The sequence below is a fragment of the Opisthocomus hoazin genome, chromosome 3 (assembly GCF_030867145.1).
Source record: "Opisthocomus hoazin isolate bOpiHoa1 chromosome 3, bOpiHoa1.hap1, whole genome shotgun sequence".
In the NCBI taxonomy this organism is placed as follows: Eukaryota; Metazoa; Chordata; class Aves; order Opisthocomiformes; family Opisthocomidae; genus Opisthocomus; species Opisthocomus hoazin.
The window spans coordinates 32542243-32561211 of record NC_134416.1 but is presented as its reverse complement, the minus strand read 5'-3'; the positions used below and the strand labels follow the sequence as shown (position 1 = coordinate 32561211).

Here is an 18969-nt window from a genome sequence, read left to right as displayed (position 1 = left end):
CATATACATGCAGTCCTTCACATATCCAGACTATTCCTTGTTCTTCAGTTTATTATTTCACTTACAATTCTTCTTTTCACATCTTTTTGATGTTAGCATTCCTGGTACAGTACACAGAAAAAAAGGCCACAATTAAAAGTGATACAGAGAATTTAAAAGGCATCACAGGCCTAATGAAGTCAGCAAACAGTTTTGCTAGTCACCATTTCTTCTTCTTCTCTCTTAAATGTAATTTAATACCCAAATTCCTACTATCTGAAGATCTCATTGATCACAAACCTTGACTGATAGAGAGCACTCTTGCACTGCTTGTAATAATCCCATGGGACACTGTCCAGAGAGAGCTCTGATTTCCAGGGATCACCTCCTTCAAGTTCCAGAATGGTTCATCCTAATGAATAAGTAATAAAGCAAAGGTAGCAGGTGGCCTACACAGATGAACAAGGAACTCCTGGAAAAAAAAAGACCATAAAAAAGGAGACGTGAAAAGATGGAAATAGCAACAGGTGACCTGGGAGGTATATAGAGACACTGTCTAGGCCTGCAGGGATGAAGTTAGAGTGCTGTGGGAGTGGGTCAGTACTGTTGGGAGACCACTTCATCCATAATGAAAGAACTTCCATTTTGAATTAGGCTTTAAAAATACCTGGAGAACAGGAAGATTTATGCTTTGCTTCAGAAAGCTGCCAAACATATTATTAACTGTAAGCGTACTCATTGACCAAATACAGATATGCTTAGGGTCGTGGTCAGGAATCAGCTTAAATCAACCATAACTCTTAGCTCAAGCAGCATTCCTCGGGATTTGCATTGCTGTTCAGCGTGTGAGAGGAGACCTAAATCCCAGAAGGTCCAAAATTGTTGGAAATTTCCTATTTTAGCACAGCACTGCTACAGAAAACCAAATGTCTGACAAATCTGCATCTTAAAATTATTTTACATCTTATCATTTGGGTCTAGCTTCAAGCAGGAGTTAATTTTACTGGCTAATCTTCATATCTTTGAAACACAAGGTGAAGATTAAAGACGCTGACACAAATGTGTAAAAGCAGTTTTGGGGAGTATTGTTCTGGTAAAATAAAGGATCACACTTTGTCTTCTTAATTTAGTGGTGTTTTGATCAGTATTTCACTAAAGCAGTTCTGTGTCAGCATACGAAAGTCCATTTACTGTTTTTATTCCTCTGGGTTTATGTCCTAACATACAAAAGTAGAATCAACCACAAATACTCGGATGGAACAGTATTCTGTTTCTTTACATCATTTTGTGCTCTGCTCCGCTCTCGTGAGACCTCAGCTGGAGTCTCAACAGCTCTGATGCCCTCAGCACAGGAGAGATATGGACCTGTTGGAGCCGCCCCAGAGGAGAGCCACAAAATTGATCAGAGGGGTGAAACACCTCTCCTGTGAGGAACGGCTGAGAGAGTTGGGGCTGTTCAGCCTGCAGAAAAGAAGGCTGTGGGGAAAACTAATAGCAGCCTTCCAGTACCTGAAGGTGCCCTACAAGAAAGCCAGAGAGGGACTTTTTACAAGGGCTTATAGTGATAGGACAAGGGTTAATGTCTTCAAGCTGAAAGAGGATAGGTTTAGGTTAGATATAAGGAACAAATAATTCACCATGAGGATGGCGAGGCATAGGAACAGGTTGCGCAGATAAGCTGTTGCTTCCCCCTCCCTGGAAGTGTTCAAGGCCAGGTTGGATGGGGCTTTGAGCAACCTAGTCCAGTGGAAGGTGTCCCTGCCCATGTCAGGTGGGTTGGAACTAGGTGATCTCTAAGGTTCCTTCAGACCCAAACCATTCTATGATTCTATGATCATAAGAGAATATTTTGACTATCTATTGTTCATTTCAGTCCACCACTGTGTTATGTGAGGTGTTACATATGTGGTTTGAAAGCTTTTTCTCAGTTTTGGATGACTTTGCTGGGGTTATTAAAACAGGGCGAGTTTCTTCTAGTTCTTAACTCTGGAGGTTACTAATGGCTCCATCCTCAGGTGCTCCAGGAGTGGGCCCGAGCCCTGGGCCAGGCAGAGCAGAGCAGCTGTGCACACACTCTCTGTGTCTTGCCTTGCCTCAGGACAGACTCACCACATCCCCTTTGCACAGCTGTAAACACAAGGGTTGGCTCAAAGTCTTCTCTGGCACCCCTCTAGCAGCAACCAAGATGAGGGGATTTGAGAAGAATGGGGGGCCTTCTATTTTGGGGTCTCTTGAAATAATGAAAAGACTGTGCTGCAGGCTAGCAGAATGGTGGGATTTTTAGTGGCATGGAGATGAGTGTGGCTACTCACTGCGTGAGGTGCTGGGGGGACCTGCTGGAGACTACATGAGGTGCAGGGAACTGAAACCATTACATGGATACCGCTACAACTGGGAAGGAGTTGGGAGCAAACTGTCCCAGACAACATCCAAGCCTTCTTTTTGAGGAAACTAATTTGTTTGGCAAAGATAAGCCCCCCAGGAGTGAACTAATATTTGTATAATTTAGGAAAGCAAGGGACTAGGATTGCGAAGTAAACTAGGAAGGCAAGTTACTCAGCACTGTTGGGGTATCTAGTCACTCTCTTTGCTCTACACAATATGATATTGTAGTTGATCTATAAACATTTCCAAGACTGATGTAGCTAAGACTAACCCTCCCCATGTGGATTTTTTCACCCTTGCCAAACTCCAAACTTCCTCACAAGGCCACAACAACAAAGCTGGCCTTCCCCCAGCGCCACATCTTGGAGGCCCAGTGAGGAGTTATTCAGTCCTCCTCTCCTCCCTTTTCTGGCTGGGCATGAAGCTTTCTAGCCAGTCATCCATCAAGCTGAGGCATTTCCTCGAGTGAGACAATCCGTGGGATGGATATAGTGGACAGATTAACAAGAGAAATCGTTTCTTGCCGTGTTGCCTCAGGTGGCCAGATCTCCACCCAGTGGTGGTTGAGTTCCCACAAAGGCGTCCCTTGCAGGCAAGTTCTTTCCAAGCTGCTCTCTGAAGTTTCGGGCTGATGGTTCATTGCTCACTTAGTGGTATTAGATAGCACCGTCATTTCCCATTCCCTACCACTTCTCCTTGTAATGCAATTGAAATGTATATTCAGCATGCTTGATTTAACTTGCTACTAATTAGCTATGTTAAAGAGCCTTTACTTTACAATTCTGTAAGTCCCACGGCCTCTGGAGGAAATTATTATATTTAAACATCTGATATTAATACACTGGAAAGAGTTGCTTTTTTATTTACAGGGTATGATTATGTTTTTATATTAAAGTTTTGTTTTTCTTTGACAAAAAGACTTTATCAGTTTCCTCAGTACATTTTATTTTTATAAGCTCCATCACAAAACTGATTGGATTATGTTACACTTCTTGCATTTCCTTTGGTTTTGCAGTTTTATTTTATAGCAGAGGCTTAAAAATATGCTTATAGTGTTTCTCCACTTGCTCTCTGCTTCTCAGCTTTATTTTAAGATATTGTTTCTGGAGCTTGGTGTGGTTTGGTTTGACTCTCAGTTCTCAGAGCCGTCCTTTATTTTGAGTCATTCTTCTGAGAACTCTTGGGCACCCTTCATTTCAGCAGAAAGTGTGAAAGGTGCGTTTATGGGCAACATGATCGCTGTTTCTTCCAGGGTACAAATTCTGTGCCAAACAAGCATTACTACTCTGTTTGAACACTGCAGTATTTTGCTTAATTGTTGCTGTAGTGTGCCATTGGCAGTGTACTAGCAATATGCTTTAACCTACTGGCATATAATAAAAATAAATGCACATATAAAGATCTTTCTTGATTGAATATTGTCCTAGATTTTCAACAACTTTCTTTATTCCTTCTTTTTTCTTAATGCATTTGTGTGTTAATTTTTATCACTGGCCTACAAGAGCCTAGACACAATCCAGCCAACACAAAATAAACCTGATCAATTATTTTCTGATACTAAAATTTGGATTAAATAGTGGTTATGCCTCTTAGATTTTGTTACATATTGAATGAAAAAAAACATTTATGCTTATGGAACATAATCTTTTGATGAATACATCATATTAAGATAACATAGTGTGAATTATGAATCAAAGTTCTTCCTTTTTACAGAAATGTATCTTTGTGATGCCTTTGATTACCTTCCTTCCTTAAATAAGCTATTTTATTTCAGTGCAATGGAATGAATCTAAGATCAGACTCCTCTACAACTCTTCTCCTGACAAAAGATCTAGTTTCATAAAACATCATTTCTAAGCATGTTTAAATAAAGGTAGGATAGTAGGATATTATTTACATTCATTTCATCAAAGAATGTTCCCAGTGATCATATTTGAAGCATTCATTAGCGTACAGAAATAATTGTCATTTAGTTTGAAATTATCACTTAAAATTCACAATAAATAGTGCAAATTTTGCTTGTGTTGACAACTTCAGTAGCATTCTCAATTTTATTAAAAATTTTGAAAGGACAGATACAAAGCTACAGCAGATCCAGTGATTTCGTTTGTTCTGAATTTGTTTATTTTCTGTCTTTCAAGGAAAAAGCTCCATGCCAAATAACTGACTTCACAAAAACAAGAAAAACATGTCTGCTGATGGAAGGAAACACATATAGTTCTGCATTTCTAAATTCTGTCTGCAATCAGTTTGGTCCTAGAGATGTTTAAAGAGGAAATTCATGTGCTCAGAGAGGCTGGGAGAGGTTGCCAAGGACATAAATTTGCCCTTTCACATGATCCAGAGCATGCAGCACCTAATAAATTTAGAGAGAGGAAAATGGGAAGGGTCTCAGGTCCTTAGTAACACCCAGGAAAACTTGTTTCTGGAGACAAGTCACTGACAGAGAAAAAGTTCAAAAGACCAAAATATATCAAATACACTTGTTCTCTTGATTTGTTCATCCAGTCATATTATTCCTAATCTGTGTAGTAACTCCAACAGCAACTATACAACAAAACTGTTTGATTTGTTTTTTTTTTAATCTTCCCCTTCGCTATTTTAAAAATACTGATAAATCCCTTTTAAAATCTATTTCTAGTGACTAGGGCAGATATTCCTTCTCAGATTATCAGTACGTCCTAAATCGAGATCCATTTTGAATTCTGTCCTGCACAGATACAAAGACTAGCACTTGCCTTTGTTCCCTTCTCCCCTCAAATTATTCTTTAGACTTACTCAGTCTTTTCTCAGTTTATTTTTTTCCTTTATTAAGAGGAAGCCAGTGATACCAGTGTACACATCTGCAGAGGACCTGCATCCCTTTTCCTAGCTTGTAGTACTTTTCTTCCTGCAGAAGATGACATGTGGTATCACACAACTGATGTTGTTTTCTTCCACAAAAGCCCAGACACCATAATCACGCTCTTGCTTAGAGATTAGCAAGTTTAGAGGAGAATAGCCTGTTTTCTTATTACTGCCTTTTTTTTTTTCTGCTGGTGTTTAATCTTCTTTAATCTTCTTTATTACTTTTTTCATCTCCTATGAAACCTGAAGCAGTATACTATAGCTAAAGTAACTAACTGCAAAACCATCTTATTTTTTTCACGTTTTTTAATCACTATTTATACCACAGCAGAACAGAAAACGTATTCACAACCTTCTGATAGCTTTGAAATTGTTACGGCTCCTTTCTTATCCAAGAATTTGTGCTGCTAATACGAATGAAAAAACTTTGGCTTATAATTCAAAAAGTATATTCTTAAGAGACACAGAGCATTGAAGATTTTGCCTGTAGGCAGGCAGGAATAGTACTTTTAGTCATTCATTCTGTTTAAATCTTGACAGTCTGAGCCCTGTTCCTATCACTTCTTACATGTGAGATTTCTATCCTTTATCACCGCATGGCTTCTTCCATTTGATTTAAGAAATAATCAGGATTTGGATTCAGTGTGTTCTAGCAAAAAGATAATGTCTTCTGTAGACACTCATCTGTGCTTCAGTTAGCTTCAAAAGTAAAAGGATAGTACCTCCAACGTATTAAAAAAAATTAGAAACAGACACCATGGTCATTTTTCCACATTTGAGTTTTAGTGAAGCAAGAATCATAGAAATACTATCCTGTTTTGCAACCACTGTTATATGGTAACTGTCTTATGAACTTTATAGGGGTCTTACAAGTAAGGACATAAAGTTCATGACACAGAACAGAGAAGGACCTGTCCTAGCATAGCAAATGAACAGCGGTATTTTTCTTTTTCAGGAATTTAGTAAACCCTTAATTGCAGCACTAATCAGAGATGCAGGGGAAGGCTGTGCTTCAGAGCACCACTTTGTGGACTCGTAATTAGGCATTAGTTCTGATATCGTGTAGCACCTCTAATTGTACAGAAGGCTGTAATTCAGTCTGGGAGCTGCTCATGTGCTGCAAGGGCACGGTTTAGGTGGCTTACAAACAGCAATAGAAATGTGATGCTGGATTATAGATTTAGTATTCCGTGACTAAATAAGGAAGGCTGTATAAATGACAGGCTGTCACTTATTGCATATTTTAAAGCTTTATGAATAATATTGGAAGAAGAGATTTAAATGGATTGTTAAGCAATTTTACAAGTAGCACGGAAGTGTGTGCTGTATGCAACACAGAGGGTCAATAACAACATATTAGTATGCGGTGAATTATTAACAATGAAATTACTTCACAAGTTTATTTCTTGGTGAATTCTGCTAGTCTTGGAGTATACTGTCTGAAATATGTTATTCAACCTGCCAGGACTGATACATAGATAGCACTGTTGGTGCATAATGTCAAATGTAATTTTGTTTTTTAAAGAATAATTTACAAATTGCATGCCTTTTCGGTAGATTAGGTTGCTGGTATTCCCAGAACATCTGGAAAAAGCATTGGCTATTTTACTGAAAAGGAACTAATGTAGTCATAAACGTGTGTGAATTTATTATGAGTGCTAAGAAATTAGCAATTTATTACATCCATTGGCATAAAAATGTGTGTTTTATTTTTCAGTCTTGCAAGAGTGAGATTATTCTAGGAAACAGCATGACAAACATGAACCATACATTGTCAGGGCAGTGCCCCTCCTGTAACTACTTTTAAGTGTTAGTAGTGTCATTGAGGGAAAAGGAGATTAAGCCCGTACCCTTGGGATCCTCAAAGGCAATACCTGCATTAACCTTTATCTCTTTGTGACTACAAATAGCCATGCAGTAAACTAGTATTGATTGTGTGCATTAGATCAGTCAACACTGTTTTGTTCAGCCTATCCAGATGAACTCATTCCAGACATTTTCAGACCAGTACATATTGACCTGAATGTTCTTATTCTGATTTAGAGCAGAAGAGGGTCAGGTGACATCAGCTGCATGCAAAGAATGATTAAAACTGTCAGAAAGAGGTCTATAAGATACATAGCTAAGTACACTACTGTATTTTTTAAAAATTCTTTATTTTGTCGGGAGCACAGATTTTTTCAAAATTTAGGAACTATCAGCATATCATAGGAAAAAGCAAATTAAAATTGACAGTGGTGGCATGGAGTTACTTTCGTTCTCCAGAGTTTGTTTCCTTTGCTTTCTCGAACAAAGGTACCAAACTGAGTATGTTTTCAGTTTGGGAAGGGGATCAGAGTCAGGGGTGTTCTTACATGAAGGAACATGAGTTCTTATTCTTGATTCATGTAAGAATCTCACTTTGAATTAAAGCATCCATTTCTCCACAACTGGAAACATCATACTGATGTGGTGTAAAGATGAAATTCACTTTAACTTCCTTATCACTCCATTTGGCTTCAGGATACTTTTCTTGGGTGGTGTGGGACGAATCTGTAGTCCATAACTATCTAAGAAGGTGTTCTTATGTAGAATTTGAAATAATTTCTCTCCAAATCACAGCTTAGTTTTTCTCATACACACCAATATTTATCTCAGCTATGAGAATCCATGGCACCATTCGTGTCGTCTTGGCGATTTCTGGATTCATAGAGAAAAATACTGCAAAATCAGGTACAAACTATAATCAGCTGCTGAAACTCTATTAGATGGATACAATACTATTTTTTAGTTCTAGATCTCTGAAAATATTATATTATTATACAACCTTCACATGAATTGGAGCTTTTGTGTTTTCCTCTCCATTTGCTGTCTAAAATATAGGCCACCTATTAATGAGGATTATTGGAAACTACTGCATTTGCTGTTCATCCCCATGCTGCGTTTCCTACCACAACACCAAAACCTTTCCATCACATGTGTTAGAACAGTAGTGCACTCCATACCCAACATGACAAAGTACATTCTTACTGGTAAATCAAAACCAACTTTTGCATATACTGATTTATGTTTCACCCTAGCTTCTTGCCATTGTGAAAATTGGCATATGGAAGAGGCAGTCTCTTAAAAGCAATTCCTCCCTGTATTGAAAGATACCTTTTATTCAGTTTTTCAGCTGTCAAATTCTGGACAGATTATTCAGCCACACTCTGCTAACTGATGGCTAAAGATTATCTGTCCTATTAATTCATGTAGAAATAAATCCTAGGGCCCTTGAAACTTGTACTCATGTCAAGAATTTGATGGTTACAAATCATGTAACAAGATTCAGATTTTACTAGGAAACTAGTTAAGTTTGGTCATATGCTATGTATACCTGTACCAGAACTATTCTACAGGGTAAGGCAGAAGAAATTAAAAGGGACAAAACTTGCTTTATCTTGGGCTGTCTTTGAAAACCCCCATAACACTGCTTCTGGTTTTCAGTGCACAGTGCAGTGTGCTAGGTTAGACAGCTCGACATCAGATAATGCTGACAGTATCCTGTGCTAAATGTTCCCTGAAAACTTTTCTTGCACTCAGTGCCCTGGCACTGCCATATCATGGATTTAGGTGCTAAGTAGAACAGGCAAAATGAAACGTACTGCATCAATAGTGATTTTTTAAAATAAAAAAAAAAAACTTTATTTAAAAAAAAACTTGATATTTTTGCATATACATTTTTGTTGTCTAGACATATAAAATGCTTAAAAATCATGTGATATATATATTCTGAGCCAAATATTCCATTCCTTTCACTTCAAAACTCTGAAAAGAGTAAAGGCAGCTCCATCTTGCACCATATTAAATACACAGTAACTGCTTTAGTGAAAACCAAATCCTAGGGTAGGCACAAACACTCTTAGACAGAAAATGCTCCAACCATGCTGTTTCATGGGGATCAAGCATAATTTCAGCTTTCTGTATCGTCAGAAATTATGTTGTTTAAGATCTGCATCACCTAGGAAAGTTAACTTCTTCAGGGTGAAAATTTCTCCTCATGGGGCTGGGGAAAACCTGACACTTCAAGAAGTGGTCTCAGTTATTCTAAATGTTAAATAATTAACCCTGTCAGAAATCATAAGACATTAGAAAAAATGGGTCTCTCTTGTCACTCAGAATGCATAATGTGTTGCAGTATTTTTTTGAAGGACTAAATACATATCATATATACATTGAGAGATATATATAGACCTGCATATAAAGACTCTGGGAGTCAAAGGGATAATCTTATTTAAGTGAACCTCTGTTTATCCCTGGAGTGCTTACTAGTGTAGTAGTTTACTTATTGAATAAATTCTTCAGTAATTAGTAAAATTTAGTTTTAGTAAACTTAAATAATCCAGTTGTGGACTCTAATCAAATATGAATTTACTGTTATCTGAGCAGAGAAGAGACAAAGCACCTGCTGACTGAAGGACATTGCTCACTGCCACTGTAATGATTCAGAGGAGCTAAAGAACAAAAATACAGAACAAATGAGAACCTAAAGAATTTCTGTGTGAGTTGCAATGTCAGTTTTTAGTATAACATACAACATTTTTGGGTTACAGCATCAACTTGTGTTCCTCACATAACAGCTGTGTGTGAAGCAAGATGTTGGGACATGTCAGTAGTTAAAATAGGCTGAAATGGAAGTTAACCTGAAACATCCCTAGAACAGATACTGGAAAACACCTGCGTGATTTTGGATCTGCTTGGCAGTCAGGGATTAGCTCCTGAATGCTAAAGACTGTATGAGGGATCGCTTAAGCGATCTAAACGCCCACAAATCCATGGGCCCTGATGGAATGCACCCACAAGTGCTGAGGGAGTTGGCAGATGTCGTTGCTGAGCCACTCTCCGTCATCTTTGAGAGGTCCTGCAGGACAGGAGAAGTGCCCGAGGACTGGAGAAAAGCCAGTGTCACTCCAATCTTCAAAAAGGGCAAGAAAGAGGACCCAGGGAACTACAGGCCAGTCAGCCTCACCTCCTTCCCAGGAAAGGTGATGGAGCAGCTTATCCTGGAGGTCATCAACAAACAAGTGGAGGAAAAGAAGGTTATCAAGAGTAGTCAGCATGGATTCACCAAGGGGAAATCATGCCTGACCCATCTAATAGCTTTCTATGATGACACGACTGGCTGGGTACATGAAGGGAGAGCCATGGATGTTGTCTACCTGGACTTCAGCAAGGCTTTCGACACAGTCTCCCATGATATCCTCCTAGGGAATCTCAGGAAGTGTGGGCTGGATGAGTGGTCGGTGAAGTGGATAGAGAACTGGCTGAATGGCAGAACTCAGAGGGCTGTCATCAGTGGCGCTGAGTCTAGTTGGAGGCCGGTAACCAGTGGTGTCCCCCAGGGGTCAGTACTGGGCCCAGTCTTGTTTAACTTCTTCATCAACGACCTGGATGAAAAGTTAGAATGTGCCCTCAGCAAGTTTGCTGATGACACAAAACTGGGAGGAGTGGTGGATACACCAGAAGACTGTGCTGCCATTCAGCGTGACCTGGACAGGCTGGAAAGCTGGGCAGAGAGGAACCTGATGAGGTTCAATAAAGGCAAGTGCAGGGTCCTGCACCTGGGGAGGAACAACCCCATGCACCAGTACAGGCTTGGGGTGGACCTGCTGGAGAGCAGCTCTGTGGAGAGGGACCTGGACGTCCTGGTGGACGACAGCTTAACCATGAGCCAGCAGTGTGCCCTGGCTGCCAAGAAGGCCAATGGCATCCTGGGGTGCATTAGGAGGAGTGTGGCCAGTAGGTCGAGGGAGGTTCTCCTTCCCCTCTACTCTGCCCTAGTGAGGCCCCATCTGGAGTACTCTGTCCAGTTCTGGGCTCCCCAGTTCAAGAAAGATGAAGAGCTACTGGAGAGAGTCCAGCGGAGGGCTACAAGGATGGTGAGGGGACTGGAGCATCTCTCCCATGAGGAGACGCTGAGGGAGCTGGGCTTGTTCAGCCGGAAGAACAGAAGGCTGAGAGGGGACCTAATATATACTTACAAATATCTAAAGGGTTGGTGTCAGGAGGATGGGGCCAAGCTCTTTTCAGTGGTGCCCAGGGACAGGACAAGGGGCAATGGGCACAAACTGAGGCACAGGAAGTTCCGTCTGAACATGAGGAAGAACTTCTTCCCTCTGAGGGTGACGGAGCACTGGAACAGGCTGCCCAGCGAGGTTGTGGAGTCTCCTTCTCTGGAGATATTCAAGACCCGCCTGGAGAAGGTCCTGTGCAGCCTGCTGTAGGTGACCCTGCTTCAGCAGGGGATTGGACTAGATGACCCACAGAGGTCCCTTCCAACCCCTACCGTTCTGTGATTCTGTGATTCTGTGACGTCTATCAAAATGGGAATTAGGTGGAACAAGCAAGGGATTACGTGGGAAAATTTATTTCTCAGGAGTGAAGCACCAATAGCTTACGGCCATGCTTACTTAGACTAGGAGCCTTTGTACTTGGTTCCTTCTGTGTCACCTGGTGTTTGTCCCAGACTTTCATATTCTGTAACTCCAGTGAGCTGTTGCAGACAGATAGACCCTAAGGTCTGTATATGCAGAAACTTCAGGTTTCTTGTTGTGGAGCAGAAAGAATCTAAATGACAGAAACTCCAGCTCCTAGATCACTAGCAGGATTCCACAGAGTTGGAAGCATCAGCTTCAGTTGATATTTTCAAGGTAGAAGTTCCTATCTCACAGAGAATATGTGGAAGACCTAATAACCTCTACCTGATATGGCGTTTCCAACATTCTAAAGCTCATTATCATCTTTTAAACTCTTAATTGCTCTCCTTTTGATTCTCTCTGTCTACCCCCATCCTGTTATAAAATGCTGTGCCCAAAGGTGGCACAGTGCAGCAAAGGAGGGATTCATCAGCTCTGAGGAAAGGTGTTTCAGTATGTCCCCACACTCAAAAGCATCCTGTTACTCAGTTCTTGCCATCTTGAAACTTGTTTTTTTGCAACATCTATCCAGTTATCCTCCATTCCATACACACAGAACATAGTTCTTGTTCTCAAATTCTCACTGGACTTCTCTTTTCTTTTTTAAATTTCATTACACTGACTTCAGACTATTTCTCCAATCTATCAAACAAATTTCAGATTTTAACTCTGTTCACTGGACTATTTAAAATCCAACTTTTTGTCATCTATTTTACATGCATAGTCTGTATCATCTTTTTCAAATCATTTATGCAAACCAAAACTGAACAAAACATATCACTGAGTATTCAGGACATGGTTTAGCAGGCATGGTGGTGTTGGGTTGACGGTTCGACTTGATGATCTCAGAGGTCTTTTCCAATCTTAATGATTCTACTATTCTATGATTCCTAGTATTTAATGTGATTCTTATTCCCATTGGCACAGTTCTTTGTGTATGGGCACGTTGGGTTTTTGTGGCTTAATGTGTATTTACCTTAAGGTAACTAGATCATATTTTTCCAGCCTAAATATGAGACTCTCATATAAGGTATTATCAAAAGCTTTAAAAATCAGGCTAAGTCTCACCTGTTATCTGTCTCTTATTCTAGCCATTAAGTCAGTTTTCGTAGCAAAGGAGTACGTCTGCGTTGAGAAATGACATTTTGAGTTTGCAGTACTTTAGTTTCCATCAATGGTTTGAGGGAAGTATTTTATTTTGTTCTAGATTTTTGTGTTTTAATAAATAACTGAAGCATTTATCTCAGTGAAATAGAACTTCCCAGGGCACTCTTAGATGTTCATACTAATACAATATTTGATATTATACAATAGTCACGAAAACAATACAATTTGTGCTGTTTTTCTAACCAGAGTCATCAATTGCAATGTCAGCCACCAGCTGGAAATGGAACTTATTAAATTTGTGAAGAACAACTGTAAAAATTGACATAAAGCTGCAAATTATTCCTCCATACCCTCTGCTTCTGCAACACTTCTGACAGATTAGATCTTCTATACAGCTGGTCTAACATTTATTTATTCCAGAATATGACAAAGTTTCTTAATAAAACTTGACAACATTTATAATGAAATTTATGGATGTTTCAGAAGACAGAATGAGCTTCTTCCCTAATTCTATCTGACAACAGTTATTGATGTCCAGAAAAATTATCTTAGATTGAAATTCAATTTAAGTCACAGAAACTATTATAAATGTCAAGGAGGGAGGGAAGGAAGGAAGGAAGGAAGGAAGGAAGGAAGGAAGGAAGGAAGGAAGGAAGGAAGGAAGGAAGGAAGGAAGGAAGGAAGGAAGGAAGGAAGGAAGGAAGGAAGGAAGGAAGGAAGGAAGGAAGGAAGGAAGGAAGGAAAGATAATTACCTAGTGTACACCAGTGATGGCTATTTCAGTCTCAATAGAGAGTGAAAGTTATATGAAAAAATATTTCTTCTGTAAATTAAGACATGCTTTTATTAGGCTTGCCTGCATTGTATGCAAATAGTGGGAGCTACCAAAAGTTATAATGCACATGCTTTAAAAAGGAAAGGAATTAGAGGACAAAAAGTGAGCAATGCTGCTTAAAAATTTCTGAAGATGTTTTCTGATCACTAATGGCAGTTAACTTCAAACCATGAAGTCAACATGCAGAGAAAGATGCAACCCTAGGTAATCACTGTGAATGGCAAACTACCTCAATTTCTTTTGAAAGGTCCCTTGAGTTGTCCTTGGTTGTCATTTTAAAATTAAATTCATTGGCAAACAAAGTGAGTAATAAATCTGAATATTCTTTGACTTCACAGATTTTTGCTAAGTGTTTGGTTCCTAAAGCTGTACAGTGCAAAAAGATAGACATGCTTGACAGGTAAGACAGTCAGTCACATCAATCATACAACATAACATTAACACTACGCAGCCAATTCATCAAATGACTTAAGTCCAAAATGCTATTTAGTTGGCCTGACTTTCCTACATGGCTTGAATAAAAAGCTTGAAGTCTCTGGATTTCTGTTAGAGATATTAATTCTTCCAAACTCCCTGAAAACTGTAATCACTATTCATGTGTTTTACAGTCAAACAGAAAATGTGTGATGTCAGAAACACACTCAATTTATCCTCCTTGGGAATTCTTATTTGAAGATTGCAAGCCAAAATGGTAACTCATCTAAAAAAATTTTGTTTCCTGACTATCACTTTCCCTGATTCAGCACAGATAGTTTTAATATACTAAAAAGTCAGAATAAGAACCCTAACATATGCCTTAAAATCCACATTTTTCTTACTAACTCCTTAGAGGTGAAATTAGATGATCACCACAAGGAAGAATATATTGACTCATAACGAGTTACCTTCGAGAATACTTGGCTAAAATCCATTTGCTTCTATATAGCGCTGATATTGTTAGAAAAGTTACCCACTTTGCTCCGTAAATAGGTTTAGGGAAGAAGAGGCGAGAATTCTTTAACAAGAAATTATATTATTTATGTATCATGGTTCAGGCCTCAGATATAAAAAGCCATCTTGCCTATAATATTAATAGAACAATTATGCAAGGAAAGTGGAGTTTACTCTGGGATTTTCCTGTCTGTAAATGATTTCTTTACAAGTCAAAGAGTAATTCACGTGCCCTTAGTCTAGTCACTTTTCCTTGTATGTTTCTCTGCAAATCTTGAAAAATTTGTCTATCTATATGTTCAGTCTATGTCAAAGATGGTAATTAGAGAACTGGCATTAATATAATCAAACTGAGCAGCAAAGAAAATAAAGAAATGCACAATTATGTTAATCAGATCTTGTAAAATGTCTCTCCAAAACAGAGAAATTAGTGAAATACTAAATGGGAAATTTCTAGGATCCTTATTTTAGACATTGTGACAGTATTGTAGCATGTCAACAGGTATAAATTGATTGCCTATTTGTGTTTTGTTTACAGTGACTGATGTTAATTGAGCAATTAACACAGTGCACAAATCCTTTTTCCTCCTGCAAAAATTTGTCCTTTATATGTAGATAAGAAAGTCAGACCTTTCAGACAATCTTAGCTCAGAATCAAAGGGAAACGCAACCTCAGTCTGCCATGTCCCAGTCATACTACTGATTAGCCTGCCTCTCTCCTATTCAAACTGACGTACTGCCTTGTCATTTTGACAAACTGAAATTCTCTGATGGGAAAATCATTTCAGGAAAGAAACAAAAATTCTGATCACTCCAGCTTCATTGCCATTCCTACATAATTAAAACATTTTTCCCTTGCTTACTGTCCAGCCTACTATTTCTTGCACATTCAATATATTTTTGCAAGAAAGAAAATTTCGGCTTTAATATTTTTCCTGAAAGTGTATGACAGCCCTTCTCACAGCTTATCATGGTTACTCTTTTTGAGATATCATATTTAACCATGCAAGACTTCCACAAAACTCTGGATAATTTGGAGTACTGCAGGCTAGAAAAGAAAGGTAAAAAATCTATAACTTATATTAAGAAATGTCACCTGTAAAGATGATATAGGATGTTATTTTATATGGTGTTGCAGTTTTAAAACCTTTATATTAATTTGCCATATACTGAATTACCAATTTAAATAAAAGGCCAACAGATAATTGTATTTCTCTACTATGAGGAACACTTGAGCTAATTTAATGTAATGCAGCAAATTATCTAAAACCATTTAGTCAAATATACTGGAGGGGGGTCAAACTCAGGGCAGTGCTATTTAAATCAAATTGAATTCCATCTTGAGAATGGACTTCAAATAGATTTTTAATTGCAGTTTTTTGTCCACAGGGCATTCTATCACACACATTTCATTTGCAAGTAAAATCTACCAGAATATCCTCCATCAGGATAGTGCCAGGTCTCTCTTCATTACAGAATTTTTGTGTTATGAAGTATGTAACGATGTTCTGAGGCTTTCATTCTTTGCTCGTTTTGCTTATAGTTAGTCTCTCAGACAAAACACTGGGTACTTCACAGGTCTGGTTCATTTCATTAAGCAGAAAACCAGGAAACAAAACCATAACACTAGTTGGGCTTTTCCTCATACATCAGAGAGAAGCTGCAAAGATGGTGCAGATGTTTTCCTGTAATGGTGTGATCCACAGAAGGAGAAACTGGTCCGTGAAGCTCGCATGGTGGCAGCACAAAGCCTGCAAGAGAAGGATGCAGTCACACACACGAAGGGCTCCATCACTTTACTGCTCTCTGGCAGTACTGCTTAAGCACAGAAGATGCCAAGCTAAGCATTTTCATGGTGCTGTGAGGGTTTTGGAGTGTGGCATTGCAGTCTGGGAGGGAAAGCATTCGTGACAGCACTAGGACTGCCCTGGACAAGCATCCCCCTGTGCCCAGGGATACCCAACTTTGGGCTTCCACTGTACTTCCAGGTACATGCAAGTCCATCGGTGATGCCTTCATCTACTTCCATGTGGATAACAACCCCAGAAAGAAATGGAAAGGTCAGGTATAGCGATGAGGACAACACAAAAGTTACTACGTTTTGGATCCATTTTGGCCTTTCCTCAAACTTCATGCAAGCTGTCCTTACCACTGCTGGAAACCTAACCCCACGAAATAAGGTTTAAAGTACATCAGAAGATGACATTGTCAATGAAGATGGGCTTCTAAGTTGTTTCCACTAGTGATTCTGGAAAGGAAAAAGTAAATGCTTTGCAAAAAGATGGCATGCAATATTTTTCTAATTAAAGACAAAATCATATAATCTTTTCAAAAGCACAGTGACAAGTTCACCTTTTTTAAATACCCTTCTGGATTGATGGCAGTAGCTAAACTCATCTGTTGGTTTGTGATTTCTTTTAATAAAACCTTTGCTAATCAAATAACTGCAAAAGTATTTGTTGATTTTTCTACAAATAACACTTGCAGGAAATGTTCATTCTTGAAACACACACTAATTATTTACTTTACTTTTGTTTACGATTAGTCCTGTTTACAGTTCTATTTACAATATTTTGTTGTGGGACTGAATTGGTTTCGGATGGGAGGGGTCATCATAAATGAAATGTTCAGTTCCAGGTATGATATGCTTCGCTTTGGTAGAAACACTTTTCTTAAAGATTACAAAGAGACATGAAGTACCTGGGGTTTTAATTTGCTCTTCTTCTTAGTACAGTACTCACAGTGAAAATCAGCACAATAGAAAGCTTTTGCACTATTTGCATGTTATGTAACATCTCAAAATAATTGGGTTGTAAATTTGATTTAAATATATTTATAAAGGACCCTAAAGTCACATGCTAATGGTCCTAACAAGCAGCTGATATTAGTAAACTCATTGCAGCCACGACATGCTACAAAATTAAGGGCAGTCAGCTGCAAGTACTGGAGCAGAAATACAGTAAAATAACACCGATGAGGATTTTTAAATCTATCCTGGTTGGTTGGAAACTACTAGTAGAAGAGGCTCGTGCCAGTGTGCAAGTAGTGCAGCTCCTCACAAAGACAGCAGGGAGTTGGAGAACGACACTTTTGACAACTGGTTTTAGATCTGGGCACGATTCCGGGTCAACTAAACCAGTGGCACCCAGGTCCTGTGCAAGGCTGATTGTGGCAGATGGGCCAGAAGTTCTCATAAAGAAGTGACCACGTCATATGAATAGAGGATGTTGGAAAGCAAACACAATGGGTGTGGAAGACTTCAGATGAGGACAGTTCTTACACTCATACTAAATTTTCATTTTAAAGTTAAAAAAAGTTTGATATCTTCCCTAAATCACGGCCATCAAGAAAAAAACATATTACATGAAAAATTCAGAAAAAGGACAAAGTAACACTAGTTCAGTCTAGCCTTTCCATGTAAATACCTACATAAGTCATCTGAATCTGTGAAATTTAAAGGGCCTAGATATGCTGCTTTGTAAATATTTCATTCCTAAACGAAAGTTCAGTTAGGTAAATGGGATTATTTTTTAAGTTAAGCTCCTAGCATAATGGATCAGGCCTTTCTGTTTTAAATTGCATATCGGTCACCACGCAAATTTGATACGGAAAGTGGATGCTTTATATTCATCTTATAAATGTTCTGAAATACAATAAATACATACATATTTAAAACTTCTCTTATTTGCTTGACAGACTTGAATCAAAGGAGCCTTTCCTGTCCGTTGGGTAAGTAGTAATATCTATATTTCCATGGATATTTTTATATTCAACTACTATACAATATAATTTATGAGATTAAGTTGAGCATAAAAATCCTGTTTCAATATTATGGTAATTTACTATACCTAAGCTTAGAAAAAGTAATTAGTCAATAAAGTCAGCACTTGTGGATATCTCTCTTCTTAATAAATACTAAGAAGTATATTTTGCCTCTATTGACTAACAAAAAGTTACACTAAAAGGCATGTAGGAGTTAAATGTTGCAGTGGTCAGGCATTGGAACAGGTTGCCCAGGGAAGTGGTGGAGTCACTGTCACTGGAGGTGTACAAAAAAATGTGTACATCTGGCACTTCTGGACATGGTTTAGCAGGCATGGTGATGTTGGGTTGATGGTTGAACTTGATGATCTTAGAGGTCTTTTCCAACCTTAATGATTCTATGATTCTATGATTGAAAGGTAACTGGTTCATTATTTTGTTTTCACTGATCTTTCAGTCAGAAATAATGTCAAATATTGTCTATACCACTTGTCAAAGTCCCTGAACAAATAATTGGTAGTTTCTTTTGAAATAAAAATTTTGTGATATTTCAAAAACGGAAATAAAATCAAGTTCATAAAATCAAAAATATCACATTTTTATCCTAATTATAGATCACTACACTTATCTGCATATTACAGTTATTTTCATCATAGTCTCATAGTCATTTAAGCAGTTATTTGCTCTATAT

The 18969-nt window shown here is 38.5% G+C and overlaps 1 protein-coding gene across 7 annotated transcripts in view; it reads left to right on the top strand.

Annotated features, from left to right (window-relative positions):
* The window catches only part of RALYL (RALY RNA binding protein like), a 418321-nt gene that overhangs the window by 340990 nt on the left and 58362 nt on the right, over positions 1-18969 (top strand). For all 7 annotated transcript variants that reach the window (XM_075415928.1, XM_075415927.1, XM_075415929.1 and 4 more), the window contains one exon: positions 18213-18245. In XM_075415928.1, coding sequence (XP_075272043.1) covers positions 18213-18245 — 33 coding nt within the window. The remainder of the gene's footprint in view (positions 1-18212; positions 18246-18969) is intronic.